At 45.1% G+C, this 22,256-nt stretch overlaps 1 protein-coding gene across 3 annotated transcripts in view; it reads left to right on the forward strand.

The window, feature by feature from the left end:
* Positions 1-22,256, forward strand: part of MAD1L1 (mitotic arrest deficient 1 like 1) — a 307,407-nt gene that overhangs the window by 206,069 nt on the left and 79,082 nt on the right. For all 3 annotated transcript variants that reach the window (XM_065732905.1, XM_065732906.1, XM_065732907.1), the window contains exon 17: positions 19,494-19,684. In XM_065732905.1, coding sequence (XP_065588977.1) covers positions 19,494-19,684 — 191 coding nt within the window. The remainder of the gene's footprint in view (positions 1-19,493; positions 19,685-22,256) is intronic.

Below are 22,256 nucleotides of genomic sequence, written 5' to 3' on the forward strand. Positions count from 1 at the left end.
AAACGTTAAGTTAGAACTGGTGAGGTTCCATCTGCCCAACAGGCGTGTGCTGAAGGTGTTTTTATAAGCAGCCTTAATTTGAAATAATTCCTGGCCAGGTTGTTTCCATAATAATGTGCCTGTGCTGTCCTCAGTAAATGGAAGTGTGCCAGTGCATTTGTAAGCTCCCTGCAGAATGTATTTGGACTCCCATGGTGTCACAAGGGGTAGTGGAAATTACTCTTCAAAGCACTTCTTTCTGCTGTAGGATCCTTCATATTTTACAACTTGGGAGGAAAAAAAAAAAAGCAAAATAAAACATCAGAGAAGGGGAATATTACCCTGTGCTGGAGTCCCTGGGAAGGTTTACATGTTGGAAGCAAGGTGCTCCCACGGATGGGAAGTGGTTTTCTTCAAGGTGATGTCCTAAGCCAAACAGAGAGAATGCTTTTGCAGGGCCTGGGAGCAGATTCAAAATGGATGGCATCTAGTGACATCTCAGGTAGCTCTGAGTCCCAGGCTGCTCACCCTGCAGGCAGGAATAAATAAAGATAAAAATTAGCACTGCTCATATCCCGCTTATTGCAGTGTGTTAAACACTGCTGTTCTCCTCTGACAAAGGCAACGCGAGCCAGGCAGCTCCATCAAATCAGGCCAAATGAGCAATTAGCCAGAGGTACAGAAATAGTGTTTAGAAAGGTATAAAGTTGCTCTGAGAGCTATAAAATGTCTCTCCTTGTTTTGTGCATGGTTTAGAGTGGGAATGTTTGACACTTAACAAAAGCTGACTAATTCTTTGTTGTTTCCCTCTAACGATCAGAATTCAGGGGAGGGCTGGCTGTGACAGGCTGGAGGAGCACTGCAGTGAAAGCCAAGCTCTTTTTTAATTAGAAAGTCCCTTGGATGATTTACTTTCCTAGCGATCGGAGCGCTGGCTGGTTTAAATGTGTCAAGCAATGCTGACCAGTACAAATGCAGACTTGTCAGCGCAGCTTCTGTTTTGCTCTTCAGAAATCAAGAGGTGAAGCCCATTCCAACGAGGAGAGTCTGTGATGAGAGAAATTATAGCTGCAGCCAGCCGTGCTAGCAGCTCCGCCATCTGCTGTGAAGTCTCTGGCTTGAATTCCAGCACTTGTGGTAGCAGGCGTAATGATGATAATATTTTCCACTTCTGTAGCACCCTCTGTCCAAAGGTCTCCGAGTATGCTAGAGGTGCTAATGAAAACTCGCAGCACCCATGGGAGGTGGGCATAAGCCTCCACGCTGCCTTTTCTTGCTTGCAGAGTCTAAAGATACTGCGTTGGTAATCTGTGCAGTGATTCCTTCTGCTAGGCAGCTCTGGAAGAGTGAAACCCTCTCATACTTCTGTTTAAGTCAGGGCTGTGTTAGAGAGGCAGTCTGACTGCTGTTAGCTGCTGGAGCAGGAGGCAGGGAGTGATCTGTGTGCCCCACAGTGCACTTGGGGTGGCAGCAGCAGAGCTTGTCTGCATCAGCTGTTGCAGAGCTTCTTAGCTTCTTTGTGCAAGTCTTGGTTAGGTCCTGTAGCTCGAGTCCAGCCCTTAATCCGTAGCCTTCTGAGGAAGCTGGACTGCTGCTTATGGTGGGACTGAGAACAGTCTGTGCAGCGCTCTGCAGGTAGAGTCAGGAGCTCTGTCTAGAGGGCTTTTCTCATGCAGCCTTGTTGTGCTCGCTGTAACCCAGTCTTGTAAAACACTGACAAGGAAGTGTCCCCATGAGCTGCAGGCAGAGGGGGAGGAAATAAGTGATTAACACACGGGTCATCAGGAAGGAGCAGTTGCATGACATTTGGACAGAAACCTCTGATGCATGATCCCAGCTCTCTCTGGATTCTCAAGTTTACCCCCGTGAAGGTCCAGTTAATGTACTCCACACGAATGGGGACAGTGAAGCTCTTCCTTCCATGGAGTGCACGGTGTAAATAAGACTAACTGGTTAAGATCAAAGAGACGCCCACAATCCACCATTTCTAAGAGAAGAGACACTTGTCAAGCATCATATGGTGCAAGGGTATTTTTGTCTGTTGAAGACAGTTGTCCTCAGGGACTTATGCATAAGATTAAAACAAGGAAGGTAGAGGAGCAGACCCTTTCTGTGCTTAATTATTGTTGGGTGCTGCGTGCGCTTTTCTCTATTATTTACTTAATCTTAAATGCCAGATGCTAAAGGGCACCAGCATCAATTAACTGCCTAATTAGACTTGCATAGAAATCACGCAGCCTAGTTATAGGCAAATTAAGCAAAACCACTAACCAACAGAAAACAAATGCAGAAGCTCAGGGCTGTCCTTGCAATCATTTTTAAGGCTCCCCACGTCCATCACTCGCTGTCATTGCCTGCCCAGAACTCTCTGGAGTTGCACCATCTCAGCGTGGCTGGTTGCAGCATTGCTTGTTGTCATACTGGGTAGATTCAGTGATGCCCTTCTTAATTCTTCTCCAAATCCTTTCAGTTGAGTCTGGATCGGGTGCTCTTGGTAAGAGTTTATGCAAATTACCTTAACGAAGTAATAACCAGTACCTTGAGTTCATACAAAGTTCTTCTCTACAGGTTCCACTACCTCTCTGATGCTATCACTGCTCTCAGAGTGTCATTATGTTGACATTATGACACTTCAGTGCCTTTGGAGCATCCTATGGTTTTACACCTTCTCTTTTGTTCTTAGTGCCTGAATGCTGGGAGCTTCTGATGTATTTATTTTTCCATAAGGTGTCCTAAACCTTTCTGAGAGCAAGGTGTGTTCAGTTCCCCAGGGCTTTGCTCTCACTCCATGCCTGTGCTCGCTCCCTTTCTGAAAACAAGCCCTAGCCCTTGGATAGTACTTTATTTCTTCAAAGTGCTGTATAAACATTAGCTAATTAAGTATATATAACGTGCCCTGAAGTGTGCTGGAGGAGAACTGCAGCGCCGCGTTGAAGTTTCCAGTCACTTGATCCAGTGTGAAATGTGATTGAATCGCTAATTATTTCTCAAAATACTCTGCCTAACGATGTGTCTCGAGATGGGAAGGTGGGTTGGAGCTGGGAGCATAAGGACCTGCAGCCAAGGGGGGGTGGTCAGGTAAGCTGTGTTATCTCACGAGTTGTTCTGACTATATGCACTAAGGTAATAAAACAGCAAACAAAAATGAAAAGCTGATGCTCTTTTGGATCTTTCCTGTTTTTCTATGCACAATCAGCTCTAGGTTTCTTGTCAAAATGCTCATTAAATTAGTAGCCCCTGTGATTATGCAGCTGCCTAATTCAAATCAAGAGGGCTCCTGAAACAATTTCAGGTGTCTTTAAATACTGCTGTAGAACTTCCTTGTTTACGATGTTACGAAGTGAATTTTTCCTATGCAGTCTAAAGAAACTTAGAGGTGAAGATGCTTTAAATGATTTTTTCTTATTCTGAGCAGCTGCAAATAATGCAGACCCTGATTTATTGCTTTATCGTAGCGCAGCCCACGTGTTTCTGCTGGTAACTAAATCAGAAGTCCAGGGACACGGGTTCTTTGTGATTCTTGGTGTGCCTTAATTGACTTTGTTTTAGAATCTTAGCACAAACAGGTGACATGCACAGAGCATCAGATGAGTAGTTTGGAGCTCAGCAGCCGCTCCGTGCTTCCAGCTCACTGACTTCTGGATGCAACAGTTGTTGCTCGTGGGCATCATCAGCCCTTGAGTGTCTTAACTGGCTCGTGTCTGGAAGGAAGATGGCAGTGTCCAAAGGACAGAGGTATTTCAGTAGTTCTTGTGCTGACAGGTCTCTTCAGTTGTACTGGAAAAATGCTTCCCAAGACTTTTCAGCTGTTCTGTTCTGGGATGTTTTAAAGCAATGTGAGGGTTCTTGAGCGCTTGTTTTAATGAGCAGGTTATTAACTTACTGTTTTTTGTGATAACTGTAATCCGTTTCACTGTTTCAGAAGCCTTGGCATGGTTCTGCTGTGTTTTAGTTGCAAACATTACAGGAAAGTATCTACAACAAAACATTGTGGGAGAGAGATTGGGTGAATGAACAGATGTTTACTGTCTCCAACTTCTGTGGTTTAAAAAAAGCAAACATATTTCTATAAAAACTAAATGCGTTTAGTTACCTGCTATTTGCATTTCCCCTTCCTGTGAAGGTATGTTTGTTATTTTGCTTTTATTGGCTCCCTCGTGCCCCACCGGGAGCAGGTGAGGAGGTCTGTGCAGCTCCGTGCTGGCTCTCCTGGCTGCCCACATCCCTTCAGCACTTGTGTTGGGCAGTGCTGCTGTGTCAGGTGCTGGGGTGACCAGGTTGGAGCAGCTGGGTTAGCAGTGTTCTGTGCTTGTACCGAGCTGCTTTGCCACCTTACACCTTGCTGCTGTGACCACTGTACCTGGCAGCATCCCTGATCTTAAAAGAGGGGGCATGAGGTGGTGTGCAGGTTAGAACCAGGAAATACAGACTGTCACTGCTAATCCTATTGTTACTGGTTTTGAAGTAGAGGAAGATATAGAGTGTGGGACAGAAGTGTGTTGTTTAGGTGTCCTCTCAGGATTCAGGACTTGTGTACATGTTGGAAAGAAAAGGTAAATGCTCTGGACGTGGATAGGGGAAGTGGACAGAGGAGGACAGGGCACACCAAAGCTGTTTCTCATTGTAACAGAAAATAGATTGAATGTGACTTGGCCACTGCACCTTAATAGGTAATTCCCACTCAGAGCTTCAGAGGAAAAGAGAAAATCTATAAGGCTAGGGATGATGCACAAGGATTTTTGCAGACTTTTCTCAAATGTAGAGTGTGCTGCTGAATAGCACAGCCTCTAATAGTAGCATTTTCTTCAAGCACGGCTCTCATTCATTGATTTAGCCTAGACGAGTAAATCTATTTTTTTTGTTGCTTGCACATCCTCTGTGCAGAACTTCTAATGCATGACGTTTTTCCTTGCTTGTCCCTCTGTGTGGTTTTCCTACACATCTTGCTGCGGTGCCCTTCCTGCCAGCAGTGGCACTCAGTGCCACTGACCCTACAAGGAAAAGTTTCTGGCCAGGGGAGTAAACCTTCTGTAAATCTAAAGCTGCTCTGAACCCTTCTCTTGGAAAACTGCAGTGGAAGGGAGCAGATCTGTGTGCTTGCTCCCTGGGTGTGGTGTGTGGAACTCTGGGTATTGAGAATCAAGGCTACTCATTTAATATGCTCTGTTCCTGTACCAAAATATTCTCTTTGACTCTAACCAGCATGGATCAGGGTTTCTTGACAGATCTCATTCCTGAAAGGCTGGGTGCTGCACCATGGCTTCTGCTCGATTCAGAGCTCTCAGGAGTTAGAGATGAAAGAGTTTGAGCAGTGCTGAGGAGCCAGGAGGATCTCCTGGGCAGACAGGCTAGGAAAATGGGATCAGGAGCTGTACAGAGGGGATGCAGATTGCAACTGAAAAAGAGAAATTGTGGCTATCCTTTGAGCCTGCTCCAGCAGTTGGTGTTTCTGCAATAAGCATGTTAGCCTCTCAAGAGATTCCCAAAGTGCTCTGTAAACTTCACAGCTATACAAAATATATACAAGGATTGCTTCATCCATCACTAAAATGCATCCACAGCTAGCGTGAAATACAGAAGAACTGTTTAGTGCCACACAGGAGCTTTCGTTGTGGCAGAAAGTGAGAAGTGTCTTTTTAAGCTGACAGGAGGGTGGGAAATGGGCAGAGTGCAGGACCCAGAGCATCCTTTGTAGGGATGGAAGGGCTGATACCATGGTCCTAGTTCTTGACCCCATCCCAGAGTTGAAATGCACTGCCAGGCAAAGGCTTGCCTCTTCTATATCAGCCCAGGCTTAGGTTTCTTATCTCCTTTGACAAATGGTTTATCTACTGCAGAGCATGCTCCCTGCCGTGACCTGTGCCTCGTTACTGATTCAGAGGGTGAGTGCCAGCTCTTGGTTGGGACTGAGCTAGGGGTCAGGGTTGGTCTGCATATATAAAAGCAAGTGTAACCTCTTCTTTCTGGAAGTGCTAATGTGTGGAGCCGTAAAAGTTCACATCTGTGACTTCTGTGGCTCCTGACGTCAGGGCTGTGGAGCAAACAGACAGGAAAAGGCAGTTTCTTAGCTGGGAAGAATCACACTCAGGAATTGGTAGAGTTTAAGAGACTGTGGGGACAGACATACAGATGCTGTTATTCTCTGTAGTGGAGAAAATAGTTCTTCAGCAAGGGCAGGCAGTTGCTGGGAGCAGTCTGAAAAGCCAGGCTGACCCCCTGAGCCTGCTGGCTTCCCAGGTAATGCCTTTACCCATGTCTTGTAACCTGCTGGAGAACTTTCCTGCTGCTGTTTTTCCATCTTATGCCTACCTTCCGCTCTCCCTGTGCCTCCAGCAACTTTCAAGCTAACTTTGCACATCTTTAAACTCTTTTTTTTTTCCTTTTGTGGTTTGGTTTGTGTGATAGAGGCCTGAATGCATAGGGAAAGACAGTTTCTCCTTCAAGATGTGGGCTCTGATACCTGTGCTGCATCTTACACAGGAGAAGTCTGCTTCTGCTCTTTGGGATTTGTCAGCATTTCAGTACCTTTCATTAGTGAAGGGCCATTAGGCTGACAGCACCAGTTCCTTCAGTCTCCCGTATTTACTCACCTGTGTCAGTTACACTGAGCATAATTTTAATCAGAATCCACTGGGTCACGTGTGCTTCATCAGACGGTTCTCTCATTTTTGCCTCTAAGGTTTTTGTTTCCTTAGAACTTGGCTGTAGAGCTCTTTAAAGCCATCACATCTGAGGCTGAGCTCTGAGCTGCTCTGCTAACAGGACAGGTCTGCGCTGTGATTCAGCACATTCTGCGTTCTCAGCCCGGGCTGTCACCACATCAGCGCTGTCAAATTAAGGAACATCCTTGACTCTCTTTTCCTCAGCTCCTCTATCTGTAGAGCGGAGACAGCACTAATCTCTCATTTGTGTAACTGTGTAATGTTTGTCCAGCACTTCAAAGATGCCAAATACAATGAAGCTGCCAAGTGTCGTTTCGCTAACAGGATTTACGGTTTACACCAAAACGCTCATTTCTGTGCTAAAACAAGATCACCTGAAAGATACTGCGGTTGGCACCAAACCAGGGAGGGGGAGGAGGAAACCATCTGTTACACAACAGCAGAAATGTTTCAGGGCATTCGCCTGGGAAGCTCTGGGTGACGAGTTTGGAATACGAAGGCTTATTTATATGGATGGAGCTAATTTCCTCTAACTTATTCATTTTTCACTTAGGGAATTACCTAATCTTACAAGAGAGTCTAGGAGGAAAGATTCATTTATTCTTTGTCTCGTTCAGCCCCGGGCATGCCTGAAGATGTTCTGCCTCCTCCAGTTCTGCTTTTTTAACCGATTCTATTAATGGAGCTTAAAGATTTTCTTCTTCTGGATGAAAAGGGTTAATCTTCCTCTTTCCTTCTCACCCTTCTCCTCCTCTTTTTCTGGAGAGTTCTTTTTTTTGTCATCTCTGGCTGTTTCTATCGTCTTCTCCCCCTAATCTGCCACTATCTGAAGAATTCATTACATTTCAAATCAGAGGCCTTGCTGCATACATTAGCAGGTTTTAATAGACTTGCCACGACTCAAAAAGGAGGAGAAAAAGAGAGAAGATTTAAAACTCTTGTCTTGCCGAAAGCAGACAGATTGACTCAAAAATGACTCAGTCAATAAAAGATGAGTTTTGAAAAGGCTTCCCTCCGCTCAAAGGGAGCTCGTATTCCAGCGAATTAGGTTTTTCTAAGCCCACTGTCAGAAATTAATAATACATACAGCATGTAAAATGGATTTAGCCCTCTACAGCCTTATACAAACATATCTTTGACTTGCTAAATGTGACACGACTACCAGGATTTTCCAGCCTTTATCCCAAGAGTTTGTCATCTCTCCAGAATTGGTGGCTTCACTGGAATTTATAAGCAACTCCAAATGGAAAAAAAAAAACACCTAAATGAGATTTTCATTAAGAGTGTCTCTACTTCCCTCACCCCTTTTCTCCACCCAAGGCCCCTCCATCAGAGCGTTTTGTTATTCTTATATTCAGTCAAAGTTGTGCCAAAAGCTCTAGTATAGCTTGAGAGTTTAAAGAGTCCTCTTCAGTGCTCTTCCTTTGAAGGAAGAGATGCTGAGCCTTCTGCACTGTAGCAGAAAGCTGTCGTTTTTCATTTGGTTTTTTTTTTTCTCTTGCTGCTGCAGAAGAGCTATAGGCCATTAAAATACCTCTTTCTGAGAAAAAGTAAAGGCTTCTGTCTCATTAGATGTGTCCACAAGTGTTTTGTTGTGAGTTGAAGTCTTCCCAGGTGGCCTTGCCCACCTTGCTGATGATACCAACAGCCAGGTGTGGAAGCAGTCCCCACTCCTGTTTGTTCCTCTGCTCGAGTCCCTCAGTTCATGAGAACCAAAGCCTGCTTGCTGCTTTGGCTAGCTGCTGTATGCACTCTGTCCTCTCCTCGGCGTTTGGACAGGGCTCTGAGGGTGCTCAGGAAGCGTGGGAAGGCCATACAATCTCACGGGTGGCTGTGGGCTGACAGTGTGATTGCATCTCAGTGTTCCCATTCCTCGGTTTATGTTCGAGTGCTCCACTCAATCCCCCAACCTCTACTTTCCCTCTCTGGAAATCCTACTCTTTCATATTATGAATGACCCATTGGTTTGCCTGCAATGTCAGTGCGTGGCCTTGCCTCCTCTTGCATGGGTTCTGCCCCTGGCTGGGTTCTGCTATGTTTTAGCTTTGTTTCCCTGTGCTTGCAGAAGGTGTTGTGTGAATGGATGGCAGTGCTGCGTTGTCTGACTCTGGGCTAATCCTTTTAGATGATGTGGAGAAGCTTACTGAAAACGTGAAGAAGAAACGAGCGTGAAAGGGCTCTGTTTTGAACCGTTATGCGCTGTGCAGATGTTTCTCAGACTTAAAATGGGCGGAGCTCATCATTTTTTAAGAGCATTTATAGGCTGTATGAAGGGACCAAACTTGTTGATGGTATACATCCGAGAAGTGCAGCAATAAGTCTTTCTTTCCCATCATCACAAACAGGAAACTCACCCCAATTTTCTTGTGCTTGTCTGGATCTAAATAACAGGGATCTGAAAACAAATGTTGAAGTCCAGAAGATGCTTGCATAAGACTGACAAAAAGTGCTTTTCTTCACAGAGGTGAAGATAACAAGCTGGGTCAGTACTAGCAAAAAGATTCCACTTAGTAAGGATTTTTTCCTCTGCTTTTATCTCTGGGGGCAGACTGATAGGTTTTTGTGTTTTAGTTTTTGACGTGTAACTAGAAATGACCTGTCCTGAAATAGCTTTGAGAATTGAATAGTTGGGTTACTTGAAGTTAGGTAGAGCTTCTGCTCCTTGCCTAACTTCACTCATGAGCATTAGCCAAACATTGCTGGTTCTTGGCTCCTGTGCTAAGGTACAACGAGGAATTGCACAGCAGTCTCAGGAAGAGGGGACTCATCTGTCTTGCAGATGTTCAGTCCTCCACTCTCTGGTGTTGGAACACCCAAATATGCAAGGCGAAGACATCAGCTGGATTTTTGCAGTAGGAATTGGTGCTTGAGTCATTCTTCCCCAGGCTCTTTTTTTTTGTAAGCTCCTTCCCAAGATAAGTCTCCAAAGTTATGTCCTGTCACTTTGTGTCACAGTCAGGAGCTTTTCATTTTCTTGGAGAGGTGTGCTCCTAATGTTGATACACAGAGATGAAGAAAATGGAAAGGAGCAAGATTGGCTCTTCCTCTGGTTTTATTCATTCCCAATTTTGTTCATTTTTGAATGTTTTGTGCTCTCTTGACTTGAAAGAGGAGTGTTCCCAGTGAATATTGTCTCACTTTACTCTCCAGTTGCTGTGCTGGAACATAGCCACCCAGTTATCTCCCTGGGAATAATTGCTGGTGTCTTTTCAGATCATTTTTGGGAAGGGTAACGAACTGCTTGCTACAGTGAGATGTTAATGACGTGGAGTTGCCCTTTGTTTGAAAGCTGGTGCAGAAATTACCCCATGCAGTTGTTGGAAAGTCAGAGCTGTAATGGTAAGAAGTGAGGAGCAGAGCTGCTCGTTTGCATATAATTCCAGGGAGTGTGTCATCTTTTTGTGTAGACCATCCAATTCCCAGTGTGGTGGGGACATGCAGAGAACAGGAACACGGCACTTGCATGGATCAGGGTCAAAGAGATGTCATCTGCTACAGAGGAGAAGGTAGGAGCAAGGAAAAATGATCCTGAGGAGCTGCACGTGGAGGAGCAGGCATGGATATTTAATGAATCCAAGTTATCAGACCAGCTCAGGGGAAGCTGTACATCCCATCGTTCCTTCTCTGTAGTTGTCAGAAAAAGGGAGGAATCTGCCTCATTTCAGGGTGATTCTTTGCTGAGCTTTCCCTGCATCTGCCCTGAGTCATAAGAGAGACCGTTGTTTTCTCGTTGCTGTTGTGAACGGTGGCTGCTCAGCTGTCCCTTCTCCAGTTGGATGTTGTCCTTTCTCCAGTTGGATGTGCTAAACCCAGGCAGACATCCTTCTCTTAGAAACCTGAACAAAACCTCTTAAGACTCTGGCTGAAGACTTTCTAGCACGCAGTGTTAAGTTTCTCAGCTTCTTCTTAAAGAGATTATTTTTTTTCATGAAAGACAAATAGCACAGATGACTGTGTTGTCTTGTGATTTAGGATTGGGGAAGCCAATAAATTCTCATTTTGCCTTTTGTGTTCCTCCTTCTCTCTCTAGGAAGCTGGAAGGTCTCTGAAAAGCTGGTCAGTCCCAGTGATGAACTTAACAATTACAGCCTTAGTGCCCATCTTCCAAAATTTCTAATAAAATTGCATGAATATTTAATACCCAATTATTAAATATTTAAAAATTTAAAACCGAACTGGTTTGGAAGTTAGCATGTGATGAATAATTCAGAATTGGGAAGCAAGACTCGGTGCTGAGAGGATGTTACTCTTCCTTTCTTCTTGCTGGGAGATGACTTTGGTGATCCTGCCAGTCTTGGGACGGTTCGTGGGGATTGCTTGGAGGCTTCAAGTCTTCATCTCTTGCTCAAGAGCATCAGCACAGGCTTAAGGGAAATAACCCTCTCTATCTGTAATAACATTGAGAGCTTTTGCAATGGAAATATGAGCTCCAGAGGCTGGAAGAATGTGATTGAAAGCCTGGTTATCCAGGAGATGGCTCTGTTTCCAAACATCTTTCATGCTCCAGGGAAAAAAAGATTGCTTGTCCTTATGTCTGTGTCACATTCCTGTAGCTTTGATATTTGAAAGCCCCTTTTTCCTGTCGCTGTTCTGCCTCTCCATGCTGAACCAGTGGTTTTGCACGAGATCATCTTTAAAAGATTGTTTTCATAAAGCAGACATCAGAAAATGAACTAGAACAGAAAAAATATACCAATAAAGACAGGGCAGAACCTGCTGTCCTGCGAGAGGAGGTCCAGGGCACATCTGGTGTGAATTTGAAGCAGAGGAAGAGTCATAGGAGCCTGCTGCAGGAGCACAGAGAGCAGAAGGAAGGGCCTGGGGAAAGTTTGAATAGTTGGCATCAAGAGTGCTTTCAGGCCAAGAGCAATATGTTTGCAATGCCAACATTTCAAAACACTATTAAGGGGATAAACAGGGGAAAAAGAGGGATTGAATAGGAGCGAGTGGAGGCTTTTTAGAGCTTAGTTCTCTTTGGAACAAAAGGCATAAAACAAACTCCGCAATCTTTTCCCATTTAAAAACACAAATCAGGTGTCCTGCTGCAGAGCCTCGCCTTTATCCATTGCAGTGCAATTGTATTTGCATCCCTGCTGACCAGGTAGAATGGTGTGTGTGTTTTTCCTCGCGGCCCTCCAGCCTGCCCGCGTGCTGCTCACAGCAGAAGCGTTTCCATTAGCCCGGGCCGTGCAGACAGATGAAATGGCAGGCTGACCTTTCTGCAAAGCTGCCTCACCTAGGGGCTGGAGGCACCGGGCTTTGTCTCCAACCTCTGTGAGGTTTTGGAGCTGTAACGGTGTATAATGTCTGTCAAGAGGAAAGGAGACTCATGGGTAGGAAGGGACATAGTCCAGCACAGCAGAGTGTGCTTATTTACAGCCACTCTCAAAACAGACAGGGAATCTATGGGGTTTCCAGCTCAATCTGTGCATCTCTGATCAGAGCTAGGGAATGCCTGGATCGTGCCTGCCCCGTCTTACACCACATGTTGTTGGAAAGCTACTTTAGAAATCCTAAGAATCTCTTTCAGTGTTTATTCGTTCCATCTTTAGATCCATCTGCCTGTAAAGCTGGGATATTTGTGTTGTGAGTGCAGACTTAGTAACTCAAGGGATGGGGGGGAAATGAGATACAGTCAGTAACCACCTTGGGCACTGTCACTGAGAGAGCATTTCTGTAAGTTTCAGCATCAAAATTTGGACATGGGGAAGTCCTGGAGCCAGAGCAAAGGGGCATTGCTGCTGGGGAAGCTTGAAATCTCCTCTGGCCAGCAGTGAAAAGTACCTGTGCAGCTTTGGTGAACATCACTGGATGATAAACTGCGAAGCGCTCTCTCATGTGTGATTCAATATTGTCCACATCACAGTTTGAGAGAGCTCAATTTCTGCAGAACATCTTTGAGAAGGAAGAAACAAATATTTCTGGAACTGTTTTCCTGTGTTTGTTTTAATAACAGATGTTTGATGCTGTTCAGGGGTTTAAATAGCACCCAGTGTTCTGGGGTAGTGGTAATGGTCGTGCAGTGGGAACAAATAATGGGCAGCACCCAGGGGAGGTGATTGGGCAGGGACACGTTTATCAGATACTTCTGCAGACCATCCTGTGTAATTAACAGTGTGTATTATATGTGTTAACAGTATAATTCCTAGGATTAATTCTTGACTTGAACAGTTTCAAAGCTACTTTTTTTTCTTGGAAATGCCCAAGTGAAGTGATTCCTGTTCCTCTACCAAGCAATTCGAGTTAAGGCCCTGTTCTTGCTGCCAGCCGTCCCTGCAGTCCAGCCCTCAGGAAGTCCTTGTGACTTTTTCTTTGATGCTTCCGAAACAGATTGCCTGGAAAACAGGCCTGCTACCTGCTGGCTTGCTCCAGAAGCAGAGGATAGCTGTTCTCCTGCAAACTAAAGTGGTGTAATGTATTTGCATTTTTAAGGAGAGGTGATTTTTTGCATCTGAAGTTAATGACCAGCTCCAGATGATATTTCTTTGTTCTGGGAAGTGCTGTTGGGCTTTAATTGCCACATGGAAGGGAAATGTGGCTGGAAGACTTTATCATTTGAGGAGGGGTGGGGGGAGATGTATTCCTGGTTGGTTTGCAATTTATGCCCAGTGTGATGATTCTGACTCCCAAGATGCTTGTGCCATACGGTCCTAATTGGTGAAATTCACCTTGGGTCCTAAATAGCTCTCCTGAGGTTAATTTAGCTGCATCAGGGATGAGTATTGCCATCCCCAAATAGTTCTGTGTTGCAGCATTCATGCTGTTCACGTTATTTAAGCCAGCAATTTTAAAGCTACCCAGGGTCTCTTTTATGCCACATTGCACTGTCTTCACCAAATACAGTGTGGACACACTGCAGGGGTGACTGATGAGCTGAGCCAGGTGTCCAGAGCCAGCTTGCTTCTTGCCTTCCCAACTTCAGGGAAGCTGGAACTTAAGGGAGAGAAGGAGGAGTAGGTAGGGGAGCTTCAAGCAGAACCTGTGCTAGGATTTTCTCTGGGACAGCCTTCTGCTCTGTGTGGTTTCTCTGCTCACTCTGAATCCTGTAGGTAGGTGAGCTTCAAGTGTGTTCATCAGTCATGCAACCTTGCTTTGTGATCTCAGCTTTATTAGGAGAAGAAAAGGGAAAACACAAAACAACAAGCCCTTTACTCAAACTAATGCGTGTTGTGTATAGGTACTATAGAAGGAGGTTCATCCTCTTCTACAGCTTCTTGTCCCTACTCTCTGTGCCCTGCTTCTTTCAATCTAACCCAATTTCTGATGCCCTCTGCCACTTTGTGCAGATTATCTGGGGATAAAGCTTAATCATGGACTTCGTTCCAAGAAGTGTGTATTGTATAGTTAGATGGGATATGTCTGAAGTGGGATCTTCAGAAATCCATCTCTGCTGAATGATGAATGGGGAGTTTTTCTTAGTGAAGGGTTCTTGGTTGATACAAGGGCCATGGTGGCACAGACGTGTGTTGGTACCACGCTGCCTTTGGAAGCTGTTCCCCACTCTTCCTAAAGGGAGAAGTTGGTGGCTGGAGGAGGGGGCTGGGAGGTGCACTGAGCCATATGGTGCATACACAGTGTAAAAATAAACCCACGTTCACCGATGAAATAAATGCCATTTAAGTTTAAAATTGAACAGCCAGTGCAGTCTGCTGAATAGAAAACTGGTTTTACCTTAAAGAAAAGTTATAATTCGTGGTTGTAATGTCACAAATTGCAAGTTTTCTGGAGTGCAGCTTGAGCAGTCTCTCTGCCTGGCATGTGAAGCACTCCTATAAAATCCAGCAGTGAAGTTTATTTCAAGAGAGCGATGGTCGTAAACTTGCCTCCGTCACAAAATGCTCAGCCCCTCTTCTATTAGCCTTTATTGAATACAGTGCAATTTATTTTTATATTGTGTCCTTCACGGGGTATCACAGAGCTCTTTTCAGGTGATGTTTGTCATAAACTAAAGCTGGAGGACGTTTCAGCTCAGGGTTGGAATGGGGAATGGCTCAATGGGTTTTGTGTGTAGAAGGGGCAGTGTTTGAGCTGCAGCGAGGGGGGTGGGAAGCACAGACCTGCAGTATGGAGTAATGAAGGAGCTGGGGGTGTGCAGTGGGGTGGTGATGGGTGGGCCACGTAGCAGTGCTGTGTGCTGTCTGTCTGAGGCACCCTGGTAGGGTCAGGGTGGACAGGAGTCAATGCGGTGCAGAGTGTTTTATCCCATATGTTGTGAGTGAGTGTCTGAGTCCCAGATGCCTTAGTAAGGGAAAGTAACCTGTAATGGGCCTTGCTGGGATCACAAGTGAATTAATGCAGCTGCACAGCTTGGGACGTCTTGGAGGACAGGCAGAACAAATTTATGTTTTCCTGACAAAGTCGAGTGCTACATCTAATTCCACAGCACTTGTGGTGTGCTGAGAGCCACAGTGTTTTACCTCTTTCCCCGGGGAGAAGGTTAAGTGTGGATTTGGTTTTCTTTGGTGTGGAAGCTGCTGTTGCTATTGATTGACCCCGCTGAACTGAGAGCAGGAGCCAAAGCTGTGGTATTTCCAGGCAGCTGTGAGCATTGTCAGATGTAAGGAGTATAAAGGTAATGGAATAAAAAGCAGTGACATTTCCAATCCAAGAGACCAAGAAAGCCCAACTCATATTTTATTTATTTATCCAAAATAGTTTGAATTATTCATTAAAGTCGATATAAGTGTGTGAAAATATAAGGTGGTTTCAAGAAGTAGCACCGTTAGGAGGAAGCTAATCACTTGGCAATATTAGTTTTGTAACAGATCAATGATTGGTTTTGATTCAGAATTTTCTTTGCCATCAAACTCTTCCTGATGGGCAACGTTTAATACAGATGTGTGCCCTGAATAGCAGGGAGACCAGGCAGAATGGCTTCTGGGTATTTTCCCTTCCTCTTTGTTTTTCTCTTTTTTGTTTAACACTGGGCAAAGCAGAGGCACTATCCCTGTCCAGGGCACAACCTGGCAAACCGTTAGTGTATTTCCCAAGTCCTTCTTTGCTTCAGTAACGCTTTCAGGATGGATGCTTTGGGATAGTTGTGGTGCAGCCTTCCCCATCCCTGGTTTCTGCAGAGCACACCTGCATCTCTCACCTGTTCCCTGTGAGCGTAATGGTGTCGAACACAGGAACTCCAACGAGTGCTCTAAATGCAGGCATTCGAGTTTTCAAACAGTGTCTTTTAAAGATGTAATTAAACCTAATTCTCCAAATGTTGTGAAAGATCTTAAAGGATTGAGATGCTCAGTTTTCTGTAGGTGGTAGATGGAGTGGGTGGAGAGGAACGTTGTCATCAGAAGCTGCTCTGTTAATGCACCTCGACCTGTCCTGAAAGGATCTTCCTCTGCTCAGGCATCTCTATAGCTGTGCTTGAAGCATTTCTTTGAAACAAGCTGAATCACACTCTGTGCAAATTATGATTTTTAAAATAATTTTTCCTGACTGTGCTAGAACTTTGGCTGGAATTATTGGTATTTGGTGAGGCTTAAGAATGAGCCCCATCACACCTCTGAATTCAGAAACAGAGTGAACAATGAGCTGCGTGTAGCTTAATGGCTTCGTGTGGTGGGGAAGATGTTAGAAAATGAGTTTGTGTCCCCAGGTCAGTCCGTGTGTTACTTGTGCAGCTCTGGCTGCTGGGAATCCACAGTGCCCTGCTTAGAGCCTCAGCAGGAAGGCTGTGTGGGAAGCCTGTGCCTAAAAACAGGCACCTGATACCATCTCAGGCATCCCCAAAGCGTCTGAGGGGTTTGCCTGGGCTGTCTGCTGTGATGCAGAGCCTGCAGGAGCGCAGTGGCGAGCCTTGAAAATTGCCTGGGTCTACCTCTAATGGATTTGTGTGGCTTTGTTGCAGCAGTGGGGCCCTGCCCCATGTTTCTGGAATCTCAGGCCTCTTTTCTACCAGGTTGCTGTTCTGTCAGTGAAGTATGAAAAGGGAAACTGGGAGTTAATCTCAGTTCTGGGGGCTGTCCTCTGTTTGGAAGTAGCCCCTTGCTGAAATACTGCCCTAGGAGAAAGAAATGTTGCACGAGGGTAAGCATCAGCAGTTGCTATGGCTGAGCTATTGATGACTGTGATTTGGGTACGAAGGAAGAGCCATCTTTTCACAGTCATGGCTCAGTGGGCCTTTCACTGGGGGCAGCTGTGAGTTGAAGCATTCCTATCGTGTCCAGCCTGCTCCTTTACTTCTGCTCATCTCCAAGCTGCTTGGCTAAGAAAGTAATGCTGGGAATTGCTGATGGAGCTACTGGGCAATGACGGGGCTTCCTCCCATCCCTGACTGGTGCTGGCACGTTCGGCTGTGTCTACATTAACAGTTACAGAGCTCGGTGCCTTGAGCCAGTGGCTGACACGAGGTGTCTCTAGCAGGGAGATAGCATTTCTTCATGCAGATGAATTCCTCCAGCCAGGACAGCTGATGCAGTGAGGCACCAGAACTGCTGCAGGAGCTGGAACGGGAGCCAGGAGGATGCAGGGAGGCCAGGGCACGCCGCAGGGAGGGGAGGTGGTGAGCCCTGCAGCTCAATTGGAAAGCTCAGGGCTTCTTGTAGAAGAGGCTGATCTTACAATGCTTCCTTTTTCACCCTGGGCTGGGTGGTAAGGCTGATCCCAGCAGGTGGTGAGAGTGCTCCTGTTGGTTATTAGAAGTGCCAAACTGGAAACAAAACAGTGGAGAAGGTGCTAACTCTCTGTGAATAATGTAAGCTGTTCAACGAGTTAGGGTACCATCCACCCCCAGGGTTATAAAATCAGGAAAAGCAGCCTTCAGGATACGGTACAGAAAGGCAGATTTACTTTTCCAAGGCTGGGCTGCATTTATTAGGAGAAAAAAATATCAGTATTGGACATGAGATATATTAAAAGCAGTGCCATCTCTGACGGTGGTGAAACATTATTTACCTCTGCAATGTGGCCACTGGATTTTACTTTCACGTATAGGATTTTGTCCTTAACAGTCGCATCTTCAGAATGCAAAGCTGAATGAAGACTGTGAGAATATTGAGGTCAGAGCCACCAATTAACCTCCTGATTTCAGAGGCTGATTACTCAATTAATCAAGGGACCAGACCCCGCTGAGATGATGGGAAAAAGGTTGTAACAATCCAAGGAAGGGCTGAGTTAATTGCTCAGTGATAAATTGGATAGGAATGGGAGGATAGGTGGTCAGGAAAGATACTTTACATCCCCCAGCAGTTGGTCTTTTCTTGTACAGCAGTGAATGGACTGGTATGTGATGTTTCCCAGGGCTGGTTTGTACCCCTCGATAAAGCAAGGTATAGTGTTGGGGACACCTGAAGTAAAGGAAGTACTTTCCTTGTACATCACCTTTATGAGCAGCTCTGGAAGGTGGGGCTGAATTAACCAAAGGTAATTGGTTGGCCAACATTATCTCACCCCGCATGGATGCTCTCACTCAGAAGTAAAGGGACACGAAGTTCTCTTTAACCATTAAAGGGTTTCTGTCCTTGCCTGGGGATTAAGCTAAATTGGCTTAAGGCCAGAGTACCTCTGAGCAGGGCATCCTCAGTGGCATTTAAGGCACTTTAACTTAACATGTTGAATTATCCTTTTGTCCCACGTGGAGAGCCTAAGTAAAGCACTACAGAAGATGAGAGGAGAGTTGTACTGCCAGCTGCTGGGGGCTGAAGCATGCGGGTCCATGGGCTCACAGTTGCCATTCCTGCCTCCTTCCTGTGCTGCTCTTGGAAGGTCAATGGAAACACATCAGGGGAAGCACTTGAGCAAAAACTTTTCCAGCAAGCTTGAGAAGCAGTAATGCTTTAGCACAGGCTGTATAAGCCCAGCCAAGATCCATGATTGGATTTTGCAGTCATCTTGCAGTAAAGTTCCTGCTTTCCTCGTGCTGAAGCCTGAGCTAGCTGCCCTATGGCCCAAGTGTGCTGCAATTATGTCTCTAATTGCAGAACAGGCAAAGCTGTAACCCTCAGAATGACAAAAGAGATATCTGACTAAGGAAGTCTATTTGTTTGCTGTTAGAAAGAGGATTTTTTTCTAACCCTGGTCTGCGGTGTTGATAACACAAGCTGACTTGGGAGGCATCTCTAGTGTATATTAAGGTAAAGCCAGGCTCTGTAATTAATGGGGGGATAAATTGAGGTTTAATTACTCAGAAGGCACCTTGGGTGAAAGATTCATGGTAATTGTTGTGTATCCTCTTGAAGGATTCACAGTGCTGGCAGCTCCCTTTGTAGCAATAAAATGCAGGGTGAGTGGCAGGCAGTCTCCCAGGACCTCTTTTCTGGGGACTAGTCCAGGTAAGGCAGAAAATGGAAAGAGACAGTGGTACTCCTCAGGCTCTTTATCACAGGAAAAGCCCCTTCCCGAATCTTAAGGGATTCCTCAGCATCATGTCAATTTGAGATCAAAGTGTGTACAGTCAGATCAAGTGTGAAGAGATTTCCCTTATAGCCAGATCCCTCCTGCTGCGACCATATTGAGGTGCGTTTGTTACCACTTTTCCACTTTCTTGCCCCCTGTAACTTAGTACTCTTCTCTTGGGTTCTGTGTAGAAAATAAGATGCGTGAGTGTGGGGAAATGGATGCTGTAGCTTTGAATTTTGTAGCATGCTGTTGAAAGGCTGGCCAAGCTAAAGAAAAATCCATCCAACTAAAATGCGTCTCTTTTCCTCATTCTCCAGTTTATTATCTTTTGGTCTTCTGGGGTCAGGAGGATTCTAGCCTGCCTGTTTCTTTACTCTGCCTGCCTAATTCATGTGTTATAAAATTAATTAACCTTTTCAATTCACTTAGTTTGGTTAGCATTGTGAATACGGCACGAGGTCTCTACGCCGATGACGTATAACAAAGTACTCACTTTCTTCCCCTAAACAGAGCTGAAGAAGCAAGTGGAAAGTGCAGAACTGAAAAACCAGCGTCTGAAAGAGATTTTCCAGACCAAGATCCAGGAGTTTCGCAAGGTCTGTTACACCCTCACTGGGTACCAGATCGACATCACGACCGAGAACCAGTATCGACTCACCTCCATTTACGCCGAGCACCAAGGAGACTGCCTGCTCTTCAAGGTAGGTGTGCGTGCCCCGTGCTGCTCCTGCTTCTTTGGGTTCATGGTTTCCAGCATGCCAACTTGTTTCTTCTTTCTTGATGACTAAACTGGAATATCGTTGCCATGCTGCTATATGACGGGTTGTTCCTTATGAGAAAAGTAAAGATACTTTTCTCCTTTTTAAAATAATAAGCTTCCTTAGAATGTTTGGCATCTGTTTTCCCACCTTACATATTGACATAGGTCAAGAGTAAAGCAAAGAGGCTGTATATGCATGATACCTAAGGCATCTGGCCTTGCCCTTAACCTTTTTGTATCATCAAAAATCATATATTCCACAGCAGTAAAACCTTATGTAACTATCAAGATTTCATCCCGACTTCACAATGAGATATGTCTTTACTGTCTTAGCTACCCTGCGTGTCATCATCTTTATGTAAATTGGCGTCCCTTTTGAGCAGCAACTCATTGCTGTGCATCTCAAGTGCCGTTTATACATGCAGCCCAGATGAATTGCCATAGCAATGTCTCCTGTGTGTCTAATACTGTACTGGTCCGACTAGATGGTCTGAGTTTGGATTGGGGCTCAATAGGTGATGTTTTTCTTCTTTGTTACCTTCCAGATAGCACAGTTGGGCTGATACATTAGAGAGCTGAGGTGTGACGTTGGAGTCATTGAGCAGTTAAGTTGCATCCTTATTACTTGGGTTCAAGTATTAGCAGGTCAGTGGGAGAACTTACTTCTCAGCAGCATTTAAGGCCATTCCTGTTTGACACTGACTCCCCTCCAGCACATCACTAGAAGGATGAGGATTTTGGAAGCATTCATTACAGAAGTGGAGCACACACTCAGGAACTGGGGAAGTTCAGTTTCTGCAGACCTACTGATGTGTGGATTGCTGCAGGGTTGTTTATTTGCAGGACAAATGTTTTCCCATCCTTCAACTTCAAAACAAAACAGGCAAAGCAACAAGTGAAACCAGTGAGGCTAAGTGTAAGACAGCACCTTGGATCCTTAGTAAAACTAGGAAAATATCACTAAAATGTTTATATTGCTTGGCCTTATCAGGAATGAAACAGATGGCAGCAGGCAAACTCACTGTCTGCGGAGGAGAACTCTCCTGGTTCCCAGGTACTGTCCTTCAAGCTGGAGAAGAGCTAGCTGAGGTGGTGGTGTGCTGTTAGCTCTAAGGCCTCCCCAGGCCTGGGATCACACCTGCTTTGTTACGTGCTTAGTGAATGAAGCTTGTGCAGATCCCTGGAGGGGTCTGTTGGCGTGGCAGGACAGAGCATCTAGCAACTGTTTGTGATGTAGGAGAGATGGTGCAGTTGGAGAAGGTTAAGAAAATATAAGGAAATTACTGCCCACCTGAACAAGAACTGGCTTCTCAGTAGTACATCTCCAGTAGGATCAAATTCTTCTTCGTATCACTGCAGTGGAAATAACTTATGTACAGGACAGTGAATGATCAATTACAGTCTCCTCTCTCTAAATACTGTTTTTGTTTCCTCTTGTTCGCTCAAGACTTCATTCCCAAGTCTGTCCAGAGGACTGAGGTGAGGGTTGACAGGGAGAGCAGTGGTAGTTTTGACTTCCTCGCAGAATCCAGGCAGCTAGTGTTCATGTATGTACTGAGTCTTGCACCCTGACTGTGGCTTTCTGGTGATGCTGTGTGTTTATGCAGTGGAATTACTGAGCCTTAGCTTACTGTGGGTGTTAGCATGCATTTCATTAACCAAAAGAGGCCAAAAAGCAAAGAATGCAATTTGTATTTATTCTATTTGAGCAATTTATGGAACATTGTCTCTACAATTAAACTGGAGAAGTCCCCTAGCTCTTTACAAGCTTCCGTCGTTTCTCTGTAAACTTCAGAGCATCTTTCAGTAATTGCTGCTGGTGGCATTTAATTTCAGTGAGGGTGCAGAAGGAGCTACTGTAACGTAACCCTTTCACAGCTAAATGAAGATGAAAGATGTGCTTGGTTTTCCCAAGCTACAAGGTATGCTAATGCTGTAGTAGAACGTATGTATCCAGCCAATTTGCTTTAAGTAAATCAGAAAGGGTTAATCACGGTGCCATGCTGAGAATACAAATGACTGCATCCTAAATGAGCACTGAATTCCAATGAAAGTGTATCAATATTTATTGGCAATCCCTATGGATACAACAGATGAGCTCATCAACTTGAAGGATGTTCCAGTGATTTTTTTCAGACCCTCTGTGTGAGTGCGTAGGCAGCAAGGCACATCTCAGATTTCACAGCTCACTCTCACTTGTTTGCTCTTTTTCATTCTTTTAATTAAATGCTGTGAAAAGTGGCGTACAGAATCCTCACCAGCAGCTTAGTTTCTGATTATTTTTATGGGAAGCAATGTGTTAGAGCTGTTGGGTCACTTGACAACTTCATCTTTATTTAGTGTTGTCAATACGTCAGGTGTGTTGGGCCAGACTTGGCACTCCACATGCTGCTTGGTTGGTGAGTCTAGGCCAGGGCAAGATACCCAAGAGCTGCATTGCTCACTTTAACAATCTGTTGGAGACATCTTATTAAAACAAGCATTGCTGGGGAACATCAGAATTGGTTTTACCA

This window comes from Cyrtonyx montezumae, unplaced genomic scaffold, assembly GCF_038088225.1.
Source record: "Cyrtonyx montezumae isolate F1298 unplaced genomic scaffold, pur_monq_1.0 scaffold_16, whole genome shotgun sequence".
In the NCBI taxonomy this organism is placed as follows: Eukaryota; Metazoa; Chordata; class Aves; order Galliformes; family Odontophoridae; genus Cyrtonyx; species Cyrtonyx montezumae.